The sequence below is a fragment of the Peromyscus eremicus genome, chromosome X (assembly GCF_949786415.1).
Source record: "Peromyscus eremicus chromosome X, PerEre_H2_v1, whole genome shotgun sequence".
Taxonomy (NCBI): domain Eukaryota; kingdom Metazoa; phylum Chordata; class Mammalia; order Rodentia; family Cricetidae; genus Peromyscus; species Peromyscus eremicus.
This window is the reverse complement of record NC_081439.1, coordinates 1,567,141-1,591,500: the sequence shown is the minus strand read 5'-3', so window position 1 is coordinate 1,591,500 and position 24,360 is coordinate 1,567,141. Positions and strand designations below refer to the sequence as shown.

Sequence of the window (24,360 nt, the reverse complement as noted above, 5' to 3'; positions counted from 1 at the left end):
AGTCCGGGGCAGGATGGGAGCTCTTGTTCAGAAGGGAAGTCCGGGGGAGGATGGGTGCTCTCTCCTCTCTCTCTCTCTCTCTCTCTCTCTCTCTCTCTCTCTCTCTCTCTCTCTCTCTCTCTCTCTCTCCCCTCCAGATGGGAAATCCGGGGCAAGATGGGAGCTGGGGGCCAGCCTCTAAGTCTCAAGAAGAGGCTTGGGGCTCGGGCGGATGGGCGTGAGGTCAGGGCGTGGAGACTGCAGGGTCTGCCAGGGGTCTTGGAGAAGGGGATCCTTCCCGGTGGGGCTAGAAGGGAACCTGCCCTGTGACCAGAACCTGGGGCCAAGTTGGGCAGGTCTTCCCGAGTGGCTGGTGCCCAGGTATGGGGTTGGGGGCAAGTTAGGGGACTCACCTGTGCTTCAGAAGGGAAGTCCGGGGCAAGATGGGAGCTGGGAGCTGGGGGCTGGCCTCTAAGTCTCAGGAAGAGGCTTGGGGCTCAGGCGGATGGGGGTGGGGGCAGGGCGTGGAGACTGCAGGGTCTGCCAGGGGTCTTGGAGAAGGGGATCCTTCCCGGTGGGGCTAGAAGGGAACCTGCCCTGTGACCAGAACCTGGGGCCAAGTTGGGCAGGTCTTCCCCAGAGTGGCTGGTGCCCAGGGATGGGGTCGGGGGCAAGCTAGGGCACTCACCTGTGCTTCAGAAGGGAAGTCCCTATCCCTATTATTCTTATGTTTGGCCTTTTCATGGTGTTCCAGATTTCCTGGATGTTTTGTGTTATGACTTTTTTGGCTTTAGTGTTTTCTTTGACTGACAAATCTATTTCCTCTATTGTATCCTCCACGCCAGAGATTCTCTCTTCCATCTCTTGTATTCTGTTGGTTATGCTTGCATCTGCAGTTCCTGTTCATTTACTCAGATTTTCTATTTCCGGCATTCCCTTGGTTTGTGTCTTCTTCATTGTTCTATTTCAATTTTCAGGTCTTGAACTGTTTCTTTCACCTGTTTAATTGCTTTTTCTTGGTTTTCTTTAAAGGATTTATTGATTTCTTCCCATTTTTTGTTTGTCTTTTCCTCAATTTCTTTAAGGGAGTTTTTCATTTCCTTTTTAAAGGCCTCTATCATCTTCATAAAGTTATTTTTAAGGTTGCTTTCTTCTGTTTCTTCTACGTTGTGATGTTCAGGTCTTGTAGAACCACTAGGTTCTGGTGGTGCCATATTGCTCTTTAGGCTGTTGTATGTATTTTTGCACTGGTGTCTGTAGATGTAATTCAGTGTAGATGTAGCCAACGGTTTTATCAGACAGAAAACACAGAGCCGATTCAGAGAAGAAAGCCAAGAGGTCAGAGCCAAGAGCCTCACCCTTCCTGATTCAGGGATCCTCCTCAGCCAAGAGAGCTCTCCGAAAGAGGAGCCCTCCTTCCTGTGTGTCTGTCTCTATAGTCTCTCTGTTCTGGTTTCTGATTGGTTGTAAACCCAATCATGTGACTGCCTCGTCACTGCCTGTATGTACCGCCCTCCAGGTCCTTAAAGGCATACACCACCACTGCCACGCACTTGCTATGGCTCTAATAGCTCTGACCCCAGGCAACTTTATTTACTAACATACAGGTGTCTACCCATCTCTTCCTCCAATAGATGCAGGAGGTGTCTGTGTCTGAGGGAGCTGTTCTTGGTTGCACTCTGTGCTGGCTGTGTCTGTGTCTCAGCTCAAAGAAAAATCCGTCTTCAGTAAACAATAAATTATATATTGTTTCTTGAGACAATCTCATTAATTAGCTCTGGATGTCCTGGAACTCCCTATATAGACCAGGCTGGCCTTGAATTCCCAGCAATCCACCTGCTTCCGCTTCCTGAGTGCCACCACACTCAGATCTGTGTCCCAATTGTTCTGACACCATCTATTTGTTAAGGATTAAAGACAATAAAGTGGATACTCTTCCCATGGCATGACAAGAACTGCTAAAGACACATATATCAGACCCTGGGTGTCCCAGATAGATATTATCTGCTTATGTTGTCTTGCTTCTTTCTTTCTATTTTTTGTATTTACTGTTTCTGTATTACAATTTGTGCATCTGTTATTAGGGTAGATTCTGGGTTTGTATGGAGGTCTTTAGTCAGCAGCCTTCCCTTGAGGGCCTAACGAGTACCAGTCAGAAAAAGAAAATGCTGTAACAGCAACACATCTTTTAGTTACTTTTTATGTGTTCCTGTGACAAAATACCTAACAAAAGCAACTTAAAGAAGGGTTGAATTGGGCTCACAATTGGAAGATACAATCTACCATGGCAGGGAAAGCACAATGTCTAAAGAATGAGGCAGCAGGTCATACTGTGTCTGCAGTTAGAAAACAGAAAGTGAGATGAATGCTCAGCTCAATTTCTCCTTTTTAATTCATTCTCGAACCCTAACCAATGAGGATAGTACCACTCACATTCAGTCAGCCTTCCTTGCTCAGTTAAATATTTCTAGAAATAGTCTCAAAGACACCACAAAGAAGTTTTCATGATGATTCTAAAACCTGTCAGTTGACATTGGTGATTTATCATCACAACACCAAAACAAAGCAAATATAAAACATACAATAAAAGTCAAACTGCTATATCACCAGTAGCTGTAGAAAAGAAAGTGGCAGGGCTGTAGAGATGTATCAGTAGTTAATAGTACATAACGCTCTTCCAGAAGACCCAGGTTTGTTTCCCAGCATGAGTTGGGTTGCTCACAGCTGCTGCCTATAACTCCAGCTCTAGGAGATTCAAAGCCACCTGACTTCCACAGACACTGCACTCTTATCCACATGGCATGTATAGACACCCACATATACAGAATTGAAAATTAAAATGTAATCTTTTTGTTTGTTTGTTTGAGAAAGGGTTTCTTTGTGTATTTTTGGCACCTGTCCTGGATCTCACTCTGTAGACCAGGCTGGCCTCGAACTCATAGAGATCCACCTGGCTCTGCCTCTGAAGTGCTGGGATCAAAGATGTGTGCCACCACTGTCCGACCTAAAATGTAATCTTTATGAGGAAAAGAACGTGGCAAAATGTGGAATAAACTATGGAGTTAAAAATTAATAAAGGTAGAGCTGGGCAGTGGTGGCATATACCTTTAATCCCAGCACTAAAGAGGCAGAGGCAGGCATATCTCTATGAGTTCCAGACAAACCTAGTCTACATAGGAAGTTCTAGACCAGCCAGGTTTCACATAGTAGGACCCTGTCTCAAAAAAAATTAATAAAGGTGGTACACACCTGTAATCTCCAAGCACACAGGAGGGGGAGGCAGGAGGATTGGAAGTTCAAGGCAAACCCAAACTAAAAAATGAATAAAGGAAATAAAGGAGGAACAGGAAAAAGGGGGAAAAAGCAGCAGCAAGGTTTAAAAGGGGAAAAATGAAGCTGAGGAAAAGAATAAGCAGTTTTAAAATACAGATATAAAAGATATAAATAAAATCAGCTAAAAGTAAGAGTAGGAATAAAACTATAAACAATATTTTGAAAGGCTTAAAACTATGGTAAAAAGATAAATCGATTGGTTTTTTTTTTAATATATAATTGATACAGCTTCCTTTCCCAGTCTTTAAATATTAGAATGCACCAGCTCTGGGAAGGGAGGGAACTGGATCTATCTTAATACCTCCCTTTTCCCACATTACAAATTGGTGCTATATGCTGCTGCTCCTATAGGGCTGGACCTATCCAAGATACATTGTACATATCAGGAATGCATTTGCTCTAGAAGCTTCCCCTCTTTAGCTACTAGAAGCCAGTGCTGGCCATAAGTGAGCAGCCCAGGAGCCAAGCAGGTTGTCTGTCTGTCTGTCTCTCTCTCTCTCTCTCTCTCTCTCTCTCTCTCTCTCTCTCTCTCTCTCTCTCTCTCTCTCTGTGTGTGTGTGTGTGTGTGTGTGTGTGTGTGTGTGTGTGTATTGAGATATAGCAAGATTCACACTAAATCCTCATATTGATTTAAGGCTTACATGGCTAGTTAATACATATGCTTAGGAGTATTCTGCAAGTGCATCCAAGAATAGGGAGGCAAATGCACCAAGTTCAGACAGAAAGAATCAAGGGAACTCAGCACTCTGCCTGCCGGACCCCACCCAGGAATTAATAACCCCAAAGAAGGCTGCAGAAATAAGTTGCTACCCCTAGATTAGGCCTACCTAATGGCCAAGTATCAGCCCCAAAGGCCAAGCACTCTGTGCTCTTAGTCTCCACAGTAGTCTGCAGATAATTGGGTTTATGACTCATTACAGTGGTCAGGGTCAGTGACCACCATGCCCTCCACTCCCTACCTAAATGCCACAGCTTATCCAAGGAGCTGTATGTCTTATGCTCCCTACCACTCCCAAAACCATGCATTCAGTATTTATTTCTTCACTCACCAGAGCCTTGGAGGCCAGAGGTAATATTGGGGATTCACCACATAGAGTGAACTATCCATTTGCCTGACACCTTGTTCTTGGGTCCTTCTGGAAGGCAGGTTGATAGCATGTAATCCAAAGCCTCTACCATAGTCACACAGCTAGCATAGACTGTACATAGCAGAACAGTCCAAAGCCTTGTTACTTCTCAGGTACTAGAGACAAAGGGCCAAACTCTTCTTTGGGCAAGGTTAATCCTTTGCTATACATTATGCAAAAGAAACGAAAACATAAATAAAAACTTCTACATAAATTTTCATAGCATTATTTTATAATAGCAATAAATAAATGTTTGGCTCCAAAACCTGGCTGGGCTTTTCTCTTTTAGCCCCAAAGTGTACAGACCTCCAATTACAAATACCACAGAATAACCTTTTCTAAAACTAGATGGTTTTATGGCAGAGTTTGCTAAGAGACATTCTTTACTATCATCCATGTATTTGTCTTTTTGTATAATTTATTTCTCTACATTCTATAAATTTGTCCTGAGAGACATCTGTTTTAACATTCTATTGGTTGTTGCTAAAATATGCCTTTTACTGTTTGGTTTTTAAATATCTGTATAGTTTTTTAGCCAAGCAATAATAAAAAATACTCAGATAAAAATGCGTCATGCCGGGCGGTAGTGGCGCACGCCTTTAATCCCAGCACTCGGGAGGCAGAGGCAGGCAGATCTTCGTGAGTTCAAGGCCAGCCTGGTCTCCAAAGCGAGTTCAGGAAAGGCGCAAAGCTACACAGAGAAACCCTGTCTCAAAAAAACCAAAAAAAAATGCATCTTGAGCTTACCATCATCCTCATTTTCATGAGGTTTGTCAAATATGTGGAAATTTTAAGGATACATATTTCCATGTAATATAACCAAATTTTCCAAAAGAACTATCCAGAGCTAAGGAGGGATGTTTTTGTGAGAATGTGAGCTTTTTTCAGTGAAAGAATCTAGTATGTGGCTAAGTTACCACTTAATTGGAAAGGGACGTGTCTAAATCAGGTACTTTTTAGAAGTTTAATTAATAGTAAATGTGAGGCTGGGTTAGATGATATTAGAATTATGTCCCATTCCCGAAATTCTTTTATCCCATTGAATTTAAGTGTAAAACTCCTGCCAGCAGTTGGTGGTACACACCTTAATCCCAGCACTTGGGAGGCAGAGGCAGACAATCTTTGTGAGTTTAAGTCCAGCCTGGTCTACATAGTGAGTTCCAGGACAGCCAGGGCTGTTAACACGAGAAAACCTGTCTCCAAAAAATTGCTTTAATGGTTGACAGTATTATGTTAGGAGAAGAGGATTGAATATTCAAGAGAAATGAAATAATTATACAGCAAATAATAAAAGACATTCTTTAGCAACAGATTGTCTCTCAGATCAAAGTTATAGAACATAGAAATATAGACTGCACCAAATGAAAAATGCATAGATGATAATTAGAAATATCTCTTAGCAAACTGTCATAAAAACCATCTAGTTTTAGAAAAGATCATTCTGGGAGCTGAAGAAATGGCTCAGCAGTTTGTAGTTCTTGTAGAGGACCCAGGTTCAATTCCCATCACCCACATAGAGCTGCTCACAACTCCATAACTCCAGTTCCAGGTGATCTGACACCTCTTCTGACTTCCATGAGAACTGCATACACAGAGTAAACATACATACACATTCACATAAAACAAATATTTTTTAAAGTCATGTGATATTATAACTGAAGGTTTGTACATTTTGGTAGTAAAAAGGAAAAGCCAACTATTAGAAAATAATGCTGCTGTTATTTTGTTCTCATTTCTGTTGGGTATCTTGAATTTCTAAGAAGACTGTCATGTATTGTGTTCTTTCTCTTAATTTATATCCAAGCTTATTCTCTGTTTAATTATCAAGACTTTGACGCATGTATAGTAAGCATAGTGGCCTCTAAATTCAGGCTTCCAAAAGAATTAGCACTTGCTTTAACTATGAAAAATCCTACTATTTTCTTCTTTTAAAAAATATTTACTCTTGCCAGGCTGTGGTGGCACATGCCTTTAATCCCAGCACTCAGGAGGCAGAGGCAGGCAGATCTCTGTGAGTTCAAGGCCAGCCTGTTCTACAAAGTAAGTTTCAGAACAGCCAGGACTGTTATACAGAGAAACCCTGTCTGAAAAAACAAATGTGTGTGTGTAAAACAAATAAATAATACTCACTCTTAACTTTTCATTCAGAAAATTAAGGAGATCTAATTTAATTCAGAAAGTTTTTGACAGTATATATGGGTCTTATCCGATTTTCTTAGAAATAAAATCTCTCATGTTAGCATATATGTGTACCAATGTATTTTAAAATCTCTTAAAAGGAAAACTAACATTTTAACCATAACAAATGGTAATTTAGCTTAAGCACAAGAATGCATCTGTCATGGGCTAGATTCTTCCTGCTCTGTTTTCCTATGAATAGTCAGTGTATGATCCATAGTAATGTGTAGAATCTAACAGTGGATGGCAGAATAGTAAAAACTTAATTTTAAAATGTCTATTTTGGTGTGTGTGTGTGTGTGTGTGTGTGTGTGTGTGTGTGTGTGTGTGTGATCTAGTTTGGTTGAAATATGGCTAATGTGACTGAGGAGTTAAATTTTTCATTGTATGTCATTTTTTTTAATAACGTGTATTTATTGAGGGAGTGCACATGTGGAGATTAGGGAATAACTTACAAGAGACAGCTTGGTGGCAAGGCCTCCTTATCTGCTGAACCATTGGTCCTCATAGTATGTAATTTTAATTAACCTTTTTTGTAGTTTAGGAGATGAAACCCAGGGCCTCGCATGTGTAGCACAAGGGTTCTTACATGGCTCAACATCTTGGCCCATTTAAATTCATTTAAATTTAAATAGCCTTTCATGACTAGTTGTCTAGTCTAATGCGTAGCTCAGCTGTATCAGAACAATTTCAGGAAATTAGGTTGTTTAGATACTGGAGTTCCTATGACCTTTTAGAGCCATTGATGTCCTAGCAATAATATTAACTGTGTCTTTTCTTTCATTTATTCTGAGCAACTGCTTTCTCAGTAGTTTATGGTGTTGCCTGAATTGATGACATACTTGTGCATAGAGGTAGTTGACATAGCTTCTGTCTTAAGCTTTATGTCCAGGAATTTTTCAGCTATTAGTAGGGAGTATGTAAAAAGTACTACAATAAAAACATATATAGGTAATGTGGAGGATGCAGAGAAGAAACCATATAACTTTACATAAATCAGAGACTTCTCAAAAAAAGGCAACTCAATGCTTGCTGCTTGAATTGAAACATAAAAATGGAAATTTCATATTTTTTGCCTTTGTTTTTGCTGTTTTCTATATGAGCAAGTTTCCTGGGTAACTTGTAAAAAAAAAAATCTTACTTGTAAAATATTTTTCTCTTTCTCTTTTTGTTTCATCTTTTTTTTTCTTTACTTATAAAATACCTGTCATGGTCAAGCTTTCCCCCTGTCTTTCCTTTGCTTTCTATAAGCTCACAGTTGGGGCCCAGAGACAGAGCATTCCCTATCCTCTTCCCATGTACTGCCTTAACACATTTTTTTTTCTCCTTCAGTGCTCTGTGAAAAGCTGTATCATTGCCTTCCATGTCACCTGTGCCTTTGAGCATGGCCTAGAAATGAAGACCATCCTAGATGAGGGTGATGAAGTAAAGTTCAAGTCATTTTGCATCAAGCATAGCCAAAACAAGCCGAAAGTTGGGGAGGCTGAGTACCACCACCACAGAGCTGCTGAGCAGAGCCAGGCAAAAAGTGAGAAAACCAGCCTGCGGGCACAGAAGCTTCGTGAACTAGAGGAAGAATTCTATACCTTGGTCCAGGTAGAAGATGTTGCCAAAGAGCTGAGGCTATCTGCGTTAACTGTCGACTTTATCTATAACTACTGGAAACTGAAGCGCAAAAGCAACTTCAACAAGCCATTAATTCCTCCAAAAGAGGAAGAGGAAAATGGCTTGGTACAGCCAAAAGAAGAAAGCATTCATACTCGCATGAGAATGTTTATGCACCTGCGGCAGGACCTAGAGAGGGTAAGGTGACTAGCTCTGACTATTGTCTACATAGAGATAGGAGATACCACTTCCAGTTTTAAAATGATCACCCCATTATATAGCGTGAGCTTCTGTGTCTTTCCTTATCATCTCAGTTCACTGTGTTTCTAGACATTGGGTTCTTTTTAAATTTTGACTGGTGATTGGAAAGGCCTCATGTATTTGCTCTATGAACTTTGACTTTGAATTTATTATTCTCAGTTGTTTACTTTTTAATTCACTGTCAAAAAATGGCTCAGCTATATTTTACTGACATATTCCTGAGACTGAAGTCTTTTTTCAGGAAAGCACTCTCTCAGGGTTTTTCAGACTCAGCAATTGTTGACATCTTGAGCTGCATTAGTTATTTATTGTGGAGTACTACCCTTTATTGTAAGTGGCAGGATAGGATGTTTAGCAGTGTCAGTGACCTCTGCCCACTAGATGCCAGTCCCCTTACACACTTGGTTCTGACAAACAAATTGTTTCCCAAATTTACTAGTTTCCTACTAGGGGCTAAAATAATCTCTGGTTGACAGCCACTTCACCGGGTAATTTAACTCATGATATATTCATCAGGTAGATTAAGTGCTTTAAGAATTCAAAGGAAAGTTAGGTGCTGTGTTTACCCTAGGAAATTTCATAATTGTCGAATTCTAGAAATGAACCAGGCCTAGTGGTACAGATGCCAAGTGCTATCACTCATACTCAGGGTTAGAAAGGGAAGACTAAAGTATGATGCCATTATCTTCTCAGTTGGACTGTATACATAAATATTGATCCTGTTAGATTGTAGACTAGAGAATAGGTTTCAGAGAGAACCTTAGAGCACTTGCTCTTAAAGCAGATTGACATGGGAACCATGTCCCCATGATTGTCATGCTGTAGTAATTCCTTTGATTTGGGTCATGGTCTGTGGCCCTTCACTCCTCACTCCCACAGCCACCAGAATGAACTGAACAATTTCAACTATAAATTTGCTTAATATAACAAACATCTTTATTTGCTGGGGATTGGGCTTGTAGGTCCGAAATCTATGCTACATGATAAGCAGGCGAGAAAAGCTGAAACTGTCACACACCAAAGTGCAAGAACAGATCTTCGGTTTGCAAGTCCAGCTTATCAACCAAGAAGTTACAGAAGGTAACAACCTGTGTGTTAAAACTGTCCTAGCAAATATAGAGACTCTGATTATAATTATTTTTACAATTTAGTTTTGTATCTATTATGCCACTTAAAAATTGTTTCGTTTGTTTCAATCTAATCCTGATAATTATGTGGCCTATTTTACTGTCAACTTACAAGGTGGGAAATTAATTCCTGGGTAAAAACCCCCCTCCTGGAAAAGAAAAAATGAAAGGAAGGAAAAGAAATTCAAGGGTAGGATTAGAGGATTTGCAAGTCTAAGGCAGATAATCTAGTAATTACAGCCATGAAAGTGTTTTGTAATTGTCAAATTCACTTAAAGTCAAGAAGCTAGCACCAAATCCTTGTTTCCAGAGACCATTTAATTCCAGGGTTACTCATCTTAAAGGTCATCTGTTAAAACAGATCCTCAGACAGAAGTTAAAAGAGGTCTATTTCTAAAATTTTCATTTATTCACTAATGTTTATTCAGAACCTACTAGGGCAGTGGTTCTCAATCTATGGGTCATGACCCCTTGGGGTTGAATGACCTTTTCGCAGGGGTCACCTAAGACCATTGGAAAATGCAGATACTTACATTGCAATTCTTAACAGTAGCAAAATTACAGTTGTGAAGTAACAACAAAATAATTTTATGGTTGGGGAACCATTAAACATGAAGAACTGTATTAAAGGGTTGCAGATTAGGAAGGTTGAAAACCACTGTACTAGGAACTAAGAACTAAACTAGAAGATAGAGCAATCAACAGAGAAATCCATGCATTACCCACTTGATGAGAGAGATAGGTGATGATAATTACAGTACCTAAAGTGGAAGCTTGGCTAGAATTATGACAGTCATATACAGTGACACTTCCCTATGTTTCTTTTAATACAGAAATAGGTGGGAGAACCTGATCATCACTAAGGGTAACTTGGGCAAAATATGTAGAATCAGCACCTGCTAAAAGCCAACCATAAAATAAGATAAACACATAGAAACAAGATGTCAGGTAGGCATCAAAAGCTTCTAGGGTATTTGTGACTACATCACAGCAGGAAGTAACAGGGATACTCAGGCACAAGGTTACCTTGTAACATGACTGTCAAAGCAATAAGAAGCAAAAGACAACAGGGAGGACCCCCTGTGTGCTGACAAGATTAGACTTAGCCAAGTGGCTTCTGATTATAAGAGTATGGCTTACAGCATCAACAGATGGCAAAATCCCTAGCAGAGATGGAGGCTGTAGTTGTTCAAAATGAACCCTTGGGGAATGCACGCTACCCTTTAGGGTACTTACAAGCCATCCTCTCTATATCTCATTTTTATGAAACTACATATGGTAAGACTATAATGGGCAAAGTCCAGTTGTAGGGTGATATATCCAGGTAATTAATACTTCCCTGAATAATCCTACATGTTGTGATTCTTTCTTTCTGTCCCTTACCACTATCAAACCTCCCCCAGGGCCAGCAAGATGGCTCAGAAGGTAACGGCATTTGCTTCAAAAGCCTGGTGACCTGAGTTTGATCCTTAGAACCCATGTAAAGATGGAGAGAACTGACTCCATAACATCATCTACCTCCACACACATGCTATTGCATGTGTGCCCATAGCATGGGTCCAGTAATATTTTTTAATGATTCCACATCCCATAATGATAATTTGTAATCAGGATATTACAGACTAAGGGCATACAATATTCAGGAACCACCCACCACTTCTAATGCTGAGTTAAAATACCTATGTACCTTTCCCCTACCAAATCCTGTAATGTGTTTCTGCAGTTTTCTGTTTGACTTGTTTGGGAATGCCTGGAGAGGATAGTGGGATAAAATCTGAAATGTCTTGTATTTGAGGTACATCTTCAATCCTGCTTATTACCTGTATGCCCAATCATAAACACACAAAGAACTCATTCCAAAACACTGTGAGTGACATTCTTTATAGCAATGAAAGGCAAGGAGAAGTCTAGGGGAAGAGCTCTGTTAGTCCAATTCCCAGCACTCAGATAAAAAGCCTGTGTGGTACACACCCTTGTGATGTGAATCCAGTACTAGTTATGTGGAAACAGGAAGATCCCAGGAATTTGCTAGTCTAACCAACTGATAAACTCTAAGTTCAGTGAAAAGCCCTGTCTCAAAAAATAAAGTAGAGGGTGATTGAAGAAAACATCTACCATCGACCTCTGGTCTCTATATGCATGCACACATGTGCAGTTGCCCCCACACATACACAAAGAAAGAAAGGCATGGAGATAGAGACATAAGACAGAGCACACTAGTTGTTGCTATTGTTTTATAGGTTAGGAAAGCAAAGGTATAAAGGTTGAGAGCCATGGATAGTGCTTTCTGTGGGACTCTGGGTTCATCCTGTACTGTAGTTCACTCCATCTGCTCACTGTAGTATACATGCTCATCAAAGACAGGTGCTCATTAGACATTTGGAACAATAAATTCATGAACTCACTTTGTGATGCACATATGTTAATAATTAAATCAGTTGTTAAACAAATCTTTCTTTCTGATTTCAGGACTTTCTTTGACAAATGCACTAGAGAACTCATTGTTTTACCCACCACCACGAATTACCTTAAAGTTGAAAATGCCTAAATCAACCTCAGAAGACTGCAGAGACAGCTCCACAGAAACCGAGAACCAACCTTCCTCTCCTGGCAGCAGCTCCCCTGGTCACAATAAAAGGAGCCCACAGATGCTTGAGGAGCCACTGGACACGAATGTGAAAATATATCCAAGACATCCACTAGAAATCAAGAGTAACTGTTTGCTTGCTAGCCACAGCCATTCTCGAAGTGAAGCCAAGAGTTCCAGTCCTGCTCAGAGAACTCCATCTGCAGAGTTCTATCATGGGCAATCATTAGGGAAGCCTCTGGCCCTTCAGGCTGCCCTCCATGGACAGGCTTCTATTGGTAATGGGAAGAGTCAGCCTAATTCCAGGCTTGCCAGTTCCAATGGCCTGGAGGGCAACTGGTCTGGGAACATTACCCAGAAAGATAATTCAGATGAGATGTTCTGTGACCAGGAGTCCATGCTCAGTTCCCACTTGCCCAGTCAGGGTAACATTAGAAAATCTGGCATAGAACACTTCAGCAGGTCCTTTAAGGAGGCCACCAATACATGGGTGAGGCCCACTGAGGACCTCCAGTATTGCGTTAAGCCAACTAAGAATGTGAGCTCTAAGGAGCAGTTGTGGGGTAGACAGCTTCTCAGGCGGTCTACAGGAAGAGCTCCATATCAGGAAACCGATGGGTATTGCCCTGATTTAGAGCCCAGCGATTCAGAAGCGGAAGGGGAAGGGAATAAAGAAACAGCAAGGGTAAAGAGAGAAAGTTCTGACAGAGAAAATCCTTCTCATGATTCTTCTCGGGAGTGCCATGGGAAAAGTAAGACACATCCTCATTCCCATAGCTCAATGCAGAGGTGATCAGAAACACCTAAGGGTAACGCAGCCGTTGCCTTTGCCCCGCATACTGGGGGAAATCTAAACACCAAAAGGATTCTAGTGTATTAGGAGGAATTGCAGGGAAAATGATGGTTTGACGTTTTTTGAAAAGGTTTCAGGTCTAGTTTTTATAAGCACATTACAAGAGTTGCAGATTGTCTGAGGTTGCTTTGTTGGAGGCTGCTGGGAATAGTTGGGCCCAGAGTATTTGCTCAATAAGTACTTCAGGGCTGCTTTTTGGTTACATTAAAACACTGATTAATCTACGTATTAAGAATCCTTGCATTGTTGATGGATTTGCAAAAGAACATGACAGACACTAAAACTACTTATCTTTTGAAACTATAACATGTGACTCCTTAGCGCTCATGTTTATAGAAAAATTCTAATTCCACTGGTATCTATAAAACCTCTTCAAGGGAGAGACCAGGAGAGCAGCATTCTCAGATACTGTCACTTAATATTGTCTTCCTTGCTTCATGCAAGGTTAAGTTTCTTTTACAGTATCGTATCATATAAAGTCAATTCTCCTAAGTGTCCAGTGCCTGTTCCTAGACCTGCTTGCTGGGAACACACTCATAACTCTCTTATCCAGCTAACAAGCTAACTTGTGGATAGTGTTTACAAAAGTACAGAAGTACTACTTCCAAGGAAAATGCTCTGCTTCTCAAGGCATTTGTGAAGACCTCCAGAGCCTTTCCCAAAGTGTGACCTTTTCTGGGATATTTGTACCAGGTCAGGGTTTTTTGTGTTGTTTTCAGATAAGTTTGACTGAAGTTTGGCTGACAGTTTTTGTATACCTGCTTTAATGTTTATAAAATTTTTATTGAGGTATAATTAAAATATAGTGTAATGCACAGAGGGTTAAGTATTCTTACCTGCTTTAATTTTGAAACAGATTTTTATTGTCAGACAAATTTGAAAGCATGTGTTTTAACACATGGATATAATTTAGCTTTGTATGAATTTTGAAACCAAGGCAATTTCCCAAGCATAAAAGTTGGAGCCATTTTTCAGAACTTGCTTATACCACATTACCAAATAATCAGCCTTGATTCATTTCTAGAGGAAGAGAATTTTGAAGCAGAGGATGAAACAGGTTTGCTTCCCATTTAAAAAAAAGGGGGAAGTAGCAGTTTGTAAAAATGTGAGGCAGACTGTAATTCTCAGCTCCCTTTTCTTCTTAGCCTTAAAATAATATTCTCTTTCTTCTAGTTTGGGAACATATAGAGAGATTTTTCAAACAAGAGGCCATTTTCAATTTCTGAAGTTTCATGCTGGTGAAAGAAGCCAGCTGCAGTAGGTGCCAGTGAGAGGGCAATAGCCCTCTAGCCAATGCTGTGGAGCAGTTTGCCTCTCTCCCACTTTCGTTCATAGAACCTCGTTAAAGGCTTCTTTGGGGTTTTGTTTTCTCCTTTTTTTTTTTTGAAAACTTTTATATTTTGCCTCTCCTTTGGCTGCATCTTCAAAATGTTTCTTTTGTGCCTATGAACATGTGTGAACATAACATGTAGTAGGTGTCCTGTATTTTGTTTTAGTTGAAAATGAGGAAGAGAATTTCCTCTTAATACCCTCAGCCTCTGCTTATTTGAATACTCATAGGTACATACAAATTTGACACTTTCATGGTAATGAGAGTATAATGGAGGTGAGTGGTAAGTTCCTTACATTAAAGGCCAGTCAATAGCCTGTGTCCTTTCATGCCTTTGAATTCTGAGTATGGGGGAGGGGGGTGGGAGGGAAGCAAACATGAAAACAGTGCTTTAGCCAAATTCCATATGTAATGCCATTGGGAGAATATTGCCTGAAATATCATTCAAGTCAGGGAGATAAAATGGTAATATTTTTACAGAATATTCCTGGGTAAACAAATGAGCCTTCAGTTTGTATACATTCCAAATGCCCCAAACTGCATCTGCAACATTTTGTTCTTTGAAGTATTACCTCTTAACCTTTGTTAATGTTTTTCGTCTTGTCTTATATAATTCAAGTTTTGAAGATAAAATCAATCTTTTTTCAAATGTCACCTTTTTATCAATACTTTTTCATTAAATTATGAAAACTGTTAACTATTGTCAGTGTGGTAATTTTCTGTTTTGGCATACTGATTTTTTAAAATCTATGAATTTACTTATGTTAGAAGAGAGGTTCAGGGATGAAGAATTGAATGTTTAGAAGCATAAACCATCTGGGTATGGTGACACACGCCTAGAATCCCAGCATTAAAGGCTGAGGCATGAAGATAATAACTTCTAGGACAGCCTGGGATACATATCTAGACCCTGTCAAGAAAAAGCACAAATTCACAATTCAGGTCAATACCAGAAGTCAAAGAGAACCCTTTGTACTTTGCCCAGAAACCATGATTTCATCAGGCTAGTAAGATAAAGACCTTAGGATCATCATTTAAAATGGCCAGGGACATAGATCCTATTTAAAGTGACAGGATACACAAAGCTATTGTTTATAATACTCATTATATAATGCAGAGCTCTGGGAGTCTGTCATGTAATCAGGGTTATACGGTCTCACGGCAGGACTTTGAAAGGGTAAATATTTTCAGGTTGTCAAAGGTCATTGAATAAATCAGTAGTGAAACATAAAAGTGATTGTTTCTGCCTCTACCTACCTCACTTGTTAATAGTTGACTGCTCTGATAATTCATTCTGAAGATTTTAAACTACTAAGTATATCCTGTTACAGCCAACAAAGGGTTTATAAGAATGTGTACATTTCTAGTGGGAGGTGAACTTTCATGTTGAAAAAATGTTTAATTGTAGAGAGCAAGCCAGATAATGCACAGTCTCAGGGGTTTTTTTCCCTGCAAGATCAAAATCCTCAATGTTTGCTTGTTTATTTGTTTTTTGTTTTGTTTTGTTTTTCTGTTTTGCAGTGCTGAGAGTGGAAACCAGGACTTTGATTATGCTAGGTAAGCACTCTCCACTGAGCTGCAAATCCCGTTACTGGCTTTAAGAACTGAAGAAAAGTACACAACAGCAAAAGTATATTCAGCACCCATTAACTCATGTGGTATTATTTCAAAAACTGTATTATATAACATTTGCTTTCTCAGTTTGACTGTTTTGTGGAAAACAGCAGTTATGTGATAATGGCTTTAAAGGAAGGTTTAGTTAATAAATCCCACCTTGGGGCTGGCCCTCTATGCAGCCAACTTTCTAACACTCAACTTAGCACTGTTAAAGGAGGCTTCTAGGAGTTCAGTTGATTTTACTTCACTAAATAGATGAGATTATATGATCTAAAGACTTTTGTCTTTGCAATGAAATGGGCAATTGCACAACCCATTGTGTCTAGTCACTGGTGAATTCCTCCACTTTATACTTCCAAATACATTTATCATCTTGTTGAGGTGGATTGGGGTGTGAACATTTTGCAAGGCCTGACTACCAGGCTCCAAACATCCTTTCCCTCCCTTCACTATTCCTTCAATTCCCTTCTGTTTCAGTTAGGATAAGTAAGTGGCAAGTAGCTTAGAAATAATCTGGAAAGATGAACCTTGAGCAACACAGGCTGTGACCACAACCAGAGGCTAGAACTGAGAGAACATCTTCAGAACCACCTTTTGCTGAGTTATGGGAAATATTGTGCTGTAATAGAGCTGCTTTCCTGAAGCACATGTGAAAACCATGGGTTGCTTTAGTCATTTCTCACCTTAAACTCTTAAAAACTTGAAATGTAGAAAATTAAAATTACACAAATGTAATGCCACCACTAAAAAAAATACAATAAAATAAACAAATGACCACAGCTGGACAGTACCTATTCTAGATCATTCAGCTTCATGGGGGCATGGGCGTCAAATGCTTCTTCCTGCTTTGATAAGCCTGGCCTGTGCCCTGTGATACTTGCTTTTTTTTCCACCAAGCTTTTCCTCTTCCTACTTTGGAAAACAGAAACTAGTTAAAATTCTTCCCCATTTCTCTGTCTCTGCAAACAGGGTCTACAGGGGTAAAAATAATGAGAGTGTTCACAAGGCTGCTATTGGCTGAGTCAATAACTGTGGCCACTCAGCCTTTTCGGTTACATTTGCTAACTGAATAGTAGTAATGGAGCAATGAGGAACAGGCCTGCCTGCATCTCAGAGAATTTGTCCCAGTGTCTTGCCCTCAAGATCCCCCAAATGGACAGAACTATTTGGGCAAAGAATAGAGTAAATAAAGATTACTTTCAAGATAGTTACTTGGGTTCCTTACAGAACAACCAAGGACAAACCAGGAACCCCACTTGGGACCAATTAAGCCTCCAAATAATAAAATACTGCTATGTCAGGCCTATACACAACTACAGGAAGATGAGACTTGGCTCCATTTGGCACATGTGAAAACAGGCCAAATGGTTAAGACTTGTTCAAGGCCCTACAGGTAAGTATACAACAGCATCAAGATGGAAGCCAGTACAATCGTGCTTGATTCCTGTATGCAGGGTACCTTCTCCAAGAATTCCTACTTATTTTCTCCCTGAAGAAATCAACCTTTGTTGAGGATTAGTCATAGATTTAATGCCACTTGATCCTTGCCATCTTGGATAGAACTGATGAATCAAAATTAATCATCTTAGGTGCTGGAGAGATGGTTCAGTGGTAAGAGCACTTGTTGCTATTGCAGGGGACCCAGGTTCAGTTCCTAGTACCCATATGGTGGCTCACAACCACCCAGGGCTCCAGTTCCAGGGGCTCCAACACATTCTTCTGGCCTCCATGGTACCAGGCATGCGCATAGTGCAGATACATACCTGCAGATATAACATGCATACACATAAATCTTTAAAAAATTAGACATCTTATACAAAATCAAAAAAGAAACTTGTATTCAAAGAACAGGATGATTCACACAAATCTTGGCAGGGTAAGCCCCACATCAGATCTAGGACCTGGAGATCTTTCTGCCTAACTAGTCAATCGTCTAACTGGCTATAGAAATTAAGCCATGGATCTCCAAATACACCCACACCCTAATCCACAGAACCTACTATGTTATTTGAATGGTTAAGGGGGCCTTCCAAATGTAATTAAAGTTAAGATCCTTGAAATATCTGGAACTCATTTTTTTATGTGGCTCTTAATTGTCTAGGTCTAGGGGCAGCACATCCTCTGGTGGGTTTCCCAGGGCCTGCTTCCCCCAGTCTAGTCCTCTGATGAGTTTCCCAGGGCTTAGGCTGGAGGGGCAACACATCCTCTGGTGGGTTTCCTAGGGCCTGCTGCCCCCAGTCTGACCCTTCTCTAAGATGGCTGCAAACCTGTCATCCTCTCATTTCCCCCTCTAGAAGTAACTCAGGAAGATATTTCCTGCCATAACCTAAAGGATATGATAGATTACATACCATAGTCAGAGGGAGCAAATTTCCTGCAGGTAAGAAATGGCATGTCTTATTGTCAGAAAAAAATGGGTCTGATGATGATATAGATTGCTAGAGGAAATGGCAATTTCCTTGCAGCTGCAACTCCCCAATCAGTTCAAACCAAACATTTCTAACCTAAAGTAAGCACCAATCCTGAGCTTGTAACTATATAGAGTTGGAATTCCCCTAGATCCCCTACCCTAACCATTATAAAAAACCTTGCTTGATTGCTACTCAGGGTCTCTCATGCTCAGCTGCTGCATCGGGTTAACTTGTAAATAAAAACTCTTTGCTTTTGAAAAGAATCTTTGAAATAGGGAGATTATCTCGTATTATTAACCAGGCTCATCCAATATCATCACAAGGGTACTTTATACAAAGTAGGAAAGTAGAAGGATGAAAGTTTCTAGCCGGATATGTGACAATGGAAGAGCCGTGATCCAATGGCCTCCAGAAAGTACAAAGGGCCAGATAACACATTCTCCTTAGAAGTTTCCAGAAGAAACTCAGCCTTCCCCCACACTGTGATTTTAGACTTTGGAAGAATAAGAATAGGCACTGAATTTGTGACAATTTGTTAGATCAGAAGTAGGAAACTAATACATTGAGCATAGAGTATGTGCTCCCCAGCCTTTCAGAGAGGTGCTCCTCATTCCCAACAGAGCTGTCTGGACTGGAATACCCTCAAGTTGGCCCTGTACTTTCACTTTGGTTTTGCAGTACTAGGGAATGGACCTAGGGCCTTGTGCATGATAGGGAAGTGCTCTCTACCACTGGGCTACATATCAGCCCTTACTTTTGCTCTTAACTGAAACACTTCCTTGAAATGGAAAACACATGAATTATTTTTTCTATCAGTAAAATCTTCTATAGAAATAGTTTTCTCATTTCTGCCTTCCCAACTTTTTCTGGTGTAGCCCTCAGTACTTCTCAAGTATCCTTGAGTAATCATCCACAGACCTACTTATGACCAGCATGGCACTGCTTGTCGGGTTAGCATAAGTTTGTATATCCATGCTGTCTGAAGCAGTGTCCTTGGAAAGTATAAATAAATCCTTAAGTGTTCATCCAGATGGGAGAGGATAGAAGAGAGTACTAGCTCATTGTGAGGAATGATGCTCTAGTTAGCAAAGCCTCCTCCAAAAAAGAGAGTGGCCCAAGAGGGAGTTCCTGAAGAGCCCAAATACCTGATCAGAGCTTGGGAATCAAATAACACGACTCTATGATGCCTATAAAAAAATCTTAAAATGTAAAGACACAAATAGGTTAAAAAACCAAGAGAACAGAGGTTGGATCTAGTGACACACCAGTGTAATCCCAGCACTCAGGATGCTAAAGCAAGATACCAGCTTGGAAGCCAGCCTGAGATGTACAGTAAAACCCTAGGTTTTAAAAAATAATAAAAGGATAGAAAGGATATACCAAAAGACAACTTGAATCACTGTATGAATAGCCTACAAAGATAGATTCATCAAGAGAACATAAACAATCCTAAATGTTTATATACCTTGTCACAGCTATAAACTACAATAAACTGGGCTGGTGAGATGGCTTAGCAGGTAAAAATGCTGCACAAGCCTGATGACCCAATTTTGACTCCTAGAACTAGAGTAAAGGTGAAAAGAGAATTGACTCCACAAAGGTGTCCTTTGACTACACATATGCACTGTGGCATGTTCTCTCTCTCTCTCTCTCTCTCTCTCTCTCTCTCTCTCTCTCTCTCTCTCTCTTCATCTTTACATACATCTTACATGATAATAAGGTTAAACATATTTTAAATACATTAAATGGTAGATGATAGAATTACAAGGAGAAATTGACAATTGCACAATTATAGTCAGTATAAATAATAGAACAAGTACAAAAATCAGTAGAAATGCAGACAATTTTAATAAAACTCGGGTAGCTAGATTTCATGGACACTTATAAACTAACAACTCCAAAATACACAACATTTTCAAGTGAACAAGAAATATTTTATCAAGATAGACCAGGGCTGTGAGTATAGCTCAATAGCAGAGCATTTGCCCAGCATACTCAAGGTCCTGGTTCTATTCTGAGCACATGCATATGCAGCACATTTCAAAACCATACAAAAATTAATATAACTTTTTAAAGACCCAGAATATTACTAAAGCAAAAAAAGACCATTTTCCAGGCCAGTAAACAATTTTTTTTTAATTTTTTGTTTTGCTTTATATTAAGACAGGGTCTCGCTGGGCGGTGGTGGTGCACGCCTTTAATTCCAGCACTTGGGAGGCAGAGCCAGGCGGATCTTTGTGAGTTCGAGGCCAGCCTGGTCTACAGAGCGAGACCCAGGAAAGGCGCAAAGCTACACAGAGAAACCCTGTCTCAAAAAAACAAAAACAAAAACAAAAAAGTGTCTCACTATGGAGTATTGGCTGTCCTAGAACTCACTATGTAGACCAGGCTAGCCTCAAACTCACAATCCTCCTTCAGCATTCTGAGTGGTGCTATTACAGGCATGTAGCACCATTCCCATATCTTTCAAAGGACACAATCCAAGGAATACCAACAGCCATCAAAGCTAGATGATACAAGGAGTGATTCCTGCCAACACTTTGATATTAGTCCAATGTAAGTAACCTTGGACTTCTGTCATCCAGGACTAAGAGAATACATTTCTATTTTAAGCCAAAACAAATTTTAAAGGATTCAAGTCAAACAGAGTATGTTCTTTGATCACAATGAAATGAAATTATACATCAATTATAAACATTCCTGGAAAATCCAAGTAGAGGAAACTAAAAAACACACTTCTAAATAATATATCAGTAGAGTACTCAAAAGAAAAAAGAAAAGAAATAATGGGGCTAGGGGTGTAGCTTAGTGGCAAAACTCATGCTTAGGATTTAGTATGCTGAAGATTCCAGATTCAATCCCCAGAATCATGGTAGATATAGATGATTGATTGATTGATAGATAGATAGATAGATAGATAGACAGACAGACAGACAGACAGACAGATAGATAGATAGATAGATAGATAGATAGATAGATAGATGATAGTAGATAATTTTTCAAAATGAAAGTATAGAACATGTTTTGAATGGCTATGTAGTTCTATGGAAGAGTATGTTACCTAGCATGAACAGGCCTTAGTTTCAATCTTAACAATAACAACAAAAAAATCTTAAATAGAATGAAAAGAAAACCTAACTTGGATGCTACCAAAGCAATATTGGGGAGATTCTAGAGCACTTGGTGCTTATATTAGAAAGCAAGGGTCCAGTGGGGGTGCTGGCAGACTATAATGCTATGATGGTAAAGAGTGGAGGACTGACACAAGTTTCAAGGCCAGCCTGGTCTACATAGTTTCAGGTCAGTCAGGGCTACATAGTGGGATCCTATCTCAAAATAAAAACAAGTCAACAAAACAATTGGCTGTGGAGATGGATCAGTCTGTAAAGTGTCTACACACAAGCAAGACAACCTGAGTTCAGATCTCTAGAACCATGTAAAATGCCTGGCATGGTAATGCACACCTATAACCACAGCACCTAGGTGTCAGGAAGGGCTCATTGACCAATTAAAGCCAGCTGAACTGATGAGCTTCAGATTCAAAGAGAGACCCTGTCTCAAGAAATAAAAGTCAAGACTTAATGTTGACCCCTGGCCTCTACACTCACATGCATGCACATGTATGCACACCCACACTAACAAATGCATACAACACACATACATAAATAAATAGTGAACAAATGAGTAAATATTTAGAAGTTCCAAGTAAGTAGAAGACAGGAAATTATAAACATCAGTCCCGAAATAAAAAAGGAAAGTTTTTAAACCAAAAGTTGCTTTGATTGTCTACTTGCTTACTTATTTTATTTTGTTGTTTTTTGAGGCAAGGTAGCCCAGACTAGTTTCAAATTGGCTATGCAACAGATGACCTTAAACTAATCTCCTGCTTCAGCCTCCCGAATGCTGGGGATATACCTTCCAAAGTTCGTTCTTTGGAAAACTAAAATGAGATAAATTAAAGTCTTGTGATACTTATCAAGAAAAACAAAAAAAAGGCAAATTATCAGTATGAAAATGAGAAAGGAGATGATATATAGACACTAAGAGGGCTGATAACAGCAAAATATGATGAACAAACATACATAAAAAGTCAATGACAAATGAACATATCGACAATGGACAGATGCCTTTGAAGGTACATTAAAAGCTCACTAAAGAGGAAATGGATACCTGAATAGCTCTTTATTATTGAGTAACTCGGGAAAACTTTCTTAAGGCAACTCCATGTCCAGATGGCATCATTAGTAAAGTCTAACTAGCTTTCAAAGAACAAATATGACCGATTCTAAAAAAAAAAAATCACCAAAAATGAACAAAAGAAAATAGCTCTAGGAGGCCAACCTTACCCTGGCAACAAGCCCAAACACTAAAGAAAACCACAGATTTATTAGTGTAAGTATATATGCAAAGCTCTTAGGAAAATCTTAACAAAAGCAAAAACTTGGTAAACCAAATCCCATAGTAGGTCAATAGATAATGCATCATGACCAGATGAGATTTACCTCAGAAGTAATTTTAATAGTTAACATTTGAAAATCAGGTCGGTTTAACATTTGAAAAAATCAGTTAAATCAGGCCTTGGTGGTACACACCTATAATCCTAGTACTTGGGAGGCAGAGACAGGTGGATCTCTTGAGTTTGAGGCTAGCCTGGTCTACAGAGTTCTAGGACAGCCAGAGATGTTACACAGAGAACATGAATGTTAAGATACACAATATATCACCACATTTACCTTTTTTATCTAAAATAATAAAAGGTTATAACTAATATAACAAAAACTATATACAGTAAGTACAATAACTATATACAATACATACAGTCAAGAATTACATTAACAATTCCCAGTTCATTAACATTTGACAGATTCAGAGAAAATACTCAATTATTTATCCTATTTTGGTGAGTCCAAAGTGTTGTACCTAATTCATTTTCTATCTTGTATTAACAACCTAAAACTGTCTTTTGATGTCTTTCAAACTTATACACTTTACACCTCTTTAGTTTCTTTTCTGAATTTGTTAACAAGGAAAACTATAATTATAACTATCTAATCTTCAACTCTGTTGGAGACCTGAGAAGGAAATAATATTGCCTATTTAGACAGGAAGTGCAAACAAGTGACTTCCAAAAAAAATGTGAGTAATGACAGAAACAGCTAGCTGCCTGGACAGTCACCCAAGGTTTCTCTGCAAAGTTGGGGCATCCATCTTCAGCCTACAGGCCTAACATGTCTGACAGACTCATCTGTGAAGCAAGATTTTTCTAAAGAGCTTTCTTACCTTGTCTTGGCAAGGTTCAGCAGTCCTTGCTTTTGTATCCTACTTGTTCATTTGGAGAGCATACTGTCAGCAGTTGAGGCAAGGGCAATTTCTTGTCCAGTGGCTAACTTCTGCCACAAAGAAAGTAAACTCTGTGTAGAGTTTCTTCGATGCCCATCATCTTCTCTGAAGTAGATTGGTGCTGCTAGGAGCAGACATGTCTCATAGTCACACAAAAAAAGAATCCATGTTATTAAAACACCTTAAATGCCATATTCTGTAGATCTCTGAAGTGTTTGAAGATGACCTGTCTATCTAAAATATCTCTGCTTGACCTTGAAAACATACCTAACCTGACTACAAGTTTGATTGTAATGACTAACTACTTTCATTTCTTTATATCCTAATTAGTTGGTAATAATAACTTTCAAGGACTAGTAATTTGTATTATATTGATAAATGAGTTGTATAGGTACAAAATCTTGAACAAGATTAGAAACATGTGCACATATAAGTACCACGCGCTAACCGATTGCGCCACTGGAGCTCCTGAACCAATGGCTGAGGGGCCCCCAACTGGATCATGCCCTCTGAATGGGTGAAATAGTCGATTGGCTTGATCTGTTTGGGAGGCATCCAGGCAGTAGGACCGGGTCCTGTGCTCATTGCATGAGTTGGCTGTTTATACAGGGT

At 39.6% G+C, this 24,360-nt stretch overlaps 1 protein-coding gene across 1 annotated transcript in view; it reads left to right on the top strand.

Annotated features, from left to right (window-relative positions):
- Jade3 (jade family PHD finger 3) overlaps positions 1-14,109 on the top strand; it is a 154,613-nt gene extending 140,504 nt beyond the window's left edge. The window contains exons 11-13 of the mRNA XM_059250225.1: positions 7,950-8,420; positions 9,446-9,563; positions 12,080-14,109. Coding sequence (XP_059106208.1) covers positions 7,950-8,420; positions 9,446-9,563; positions 12,080-12,990 — 1,500 coding nt within the window. The 3' untranslated portion in view covers positions 12,991-14,109. The remainder of the gene's footprint in view (positions 1-7,949; positions 8,421-9,445; positions 9,564-12,079) is intronic.
- Positions 14,110-24,360: the final 10,251 nt, after the last annotated feature.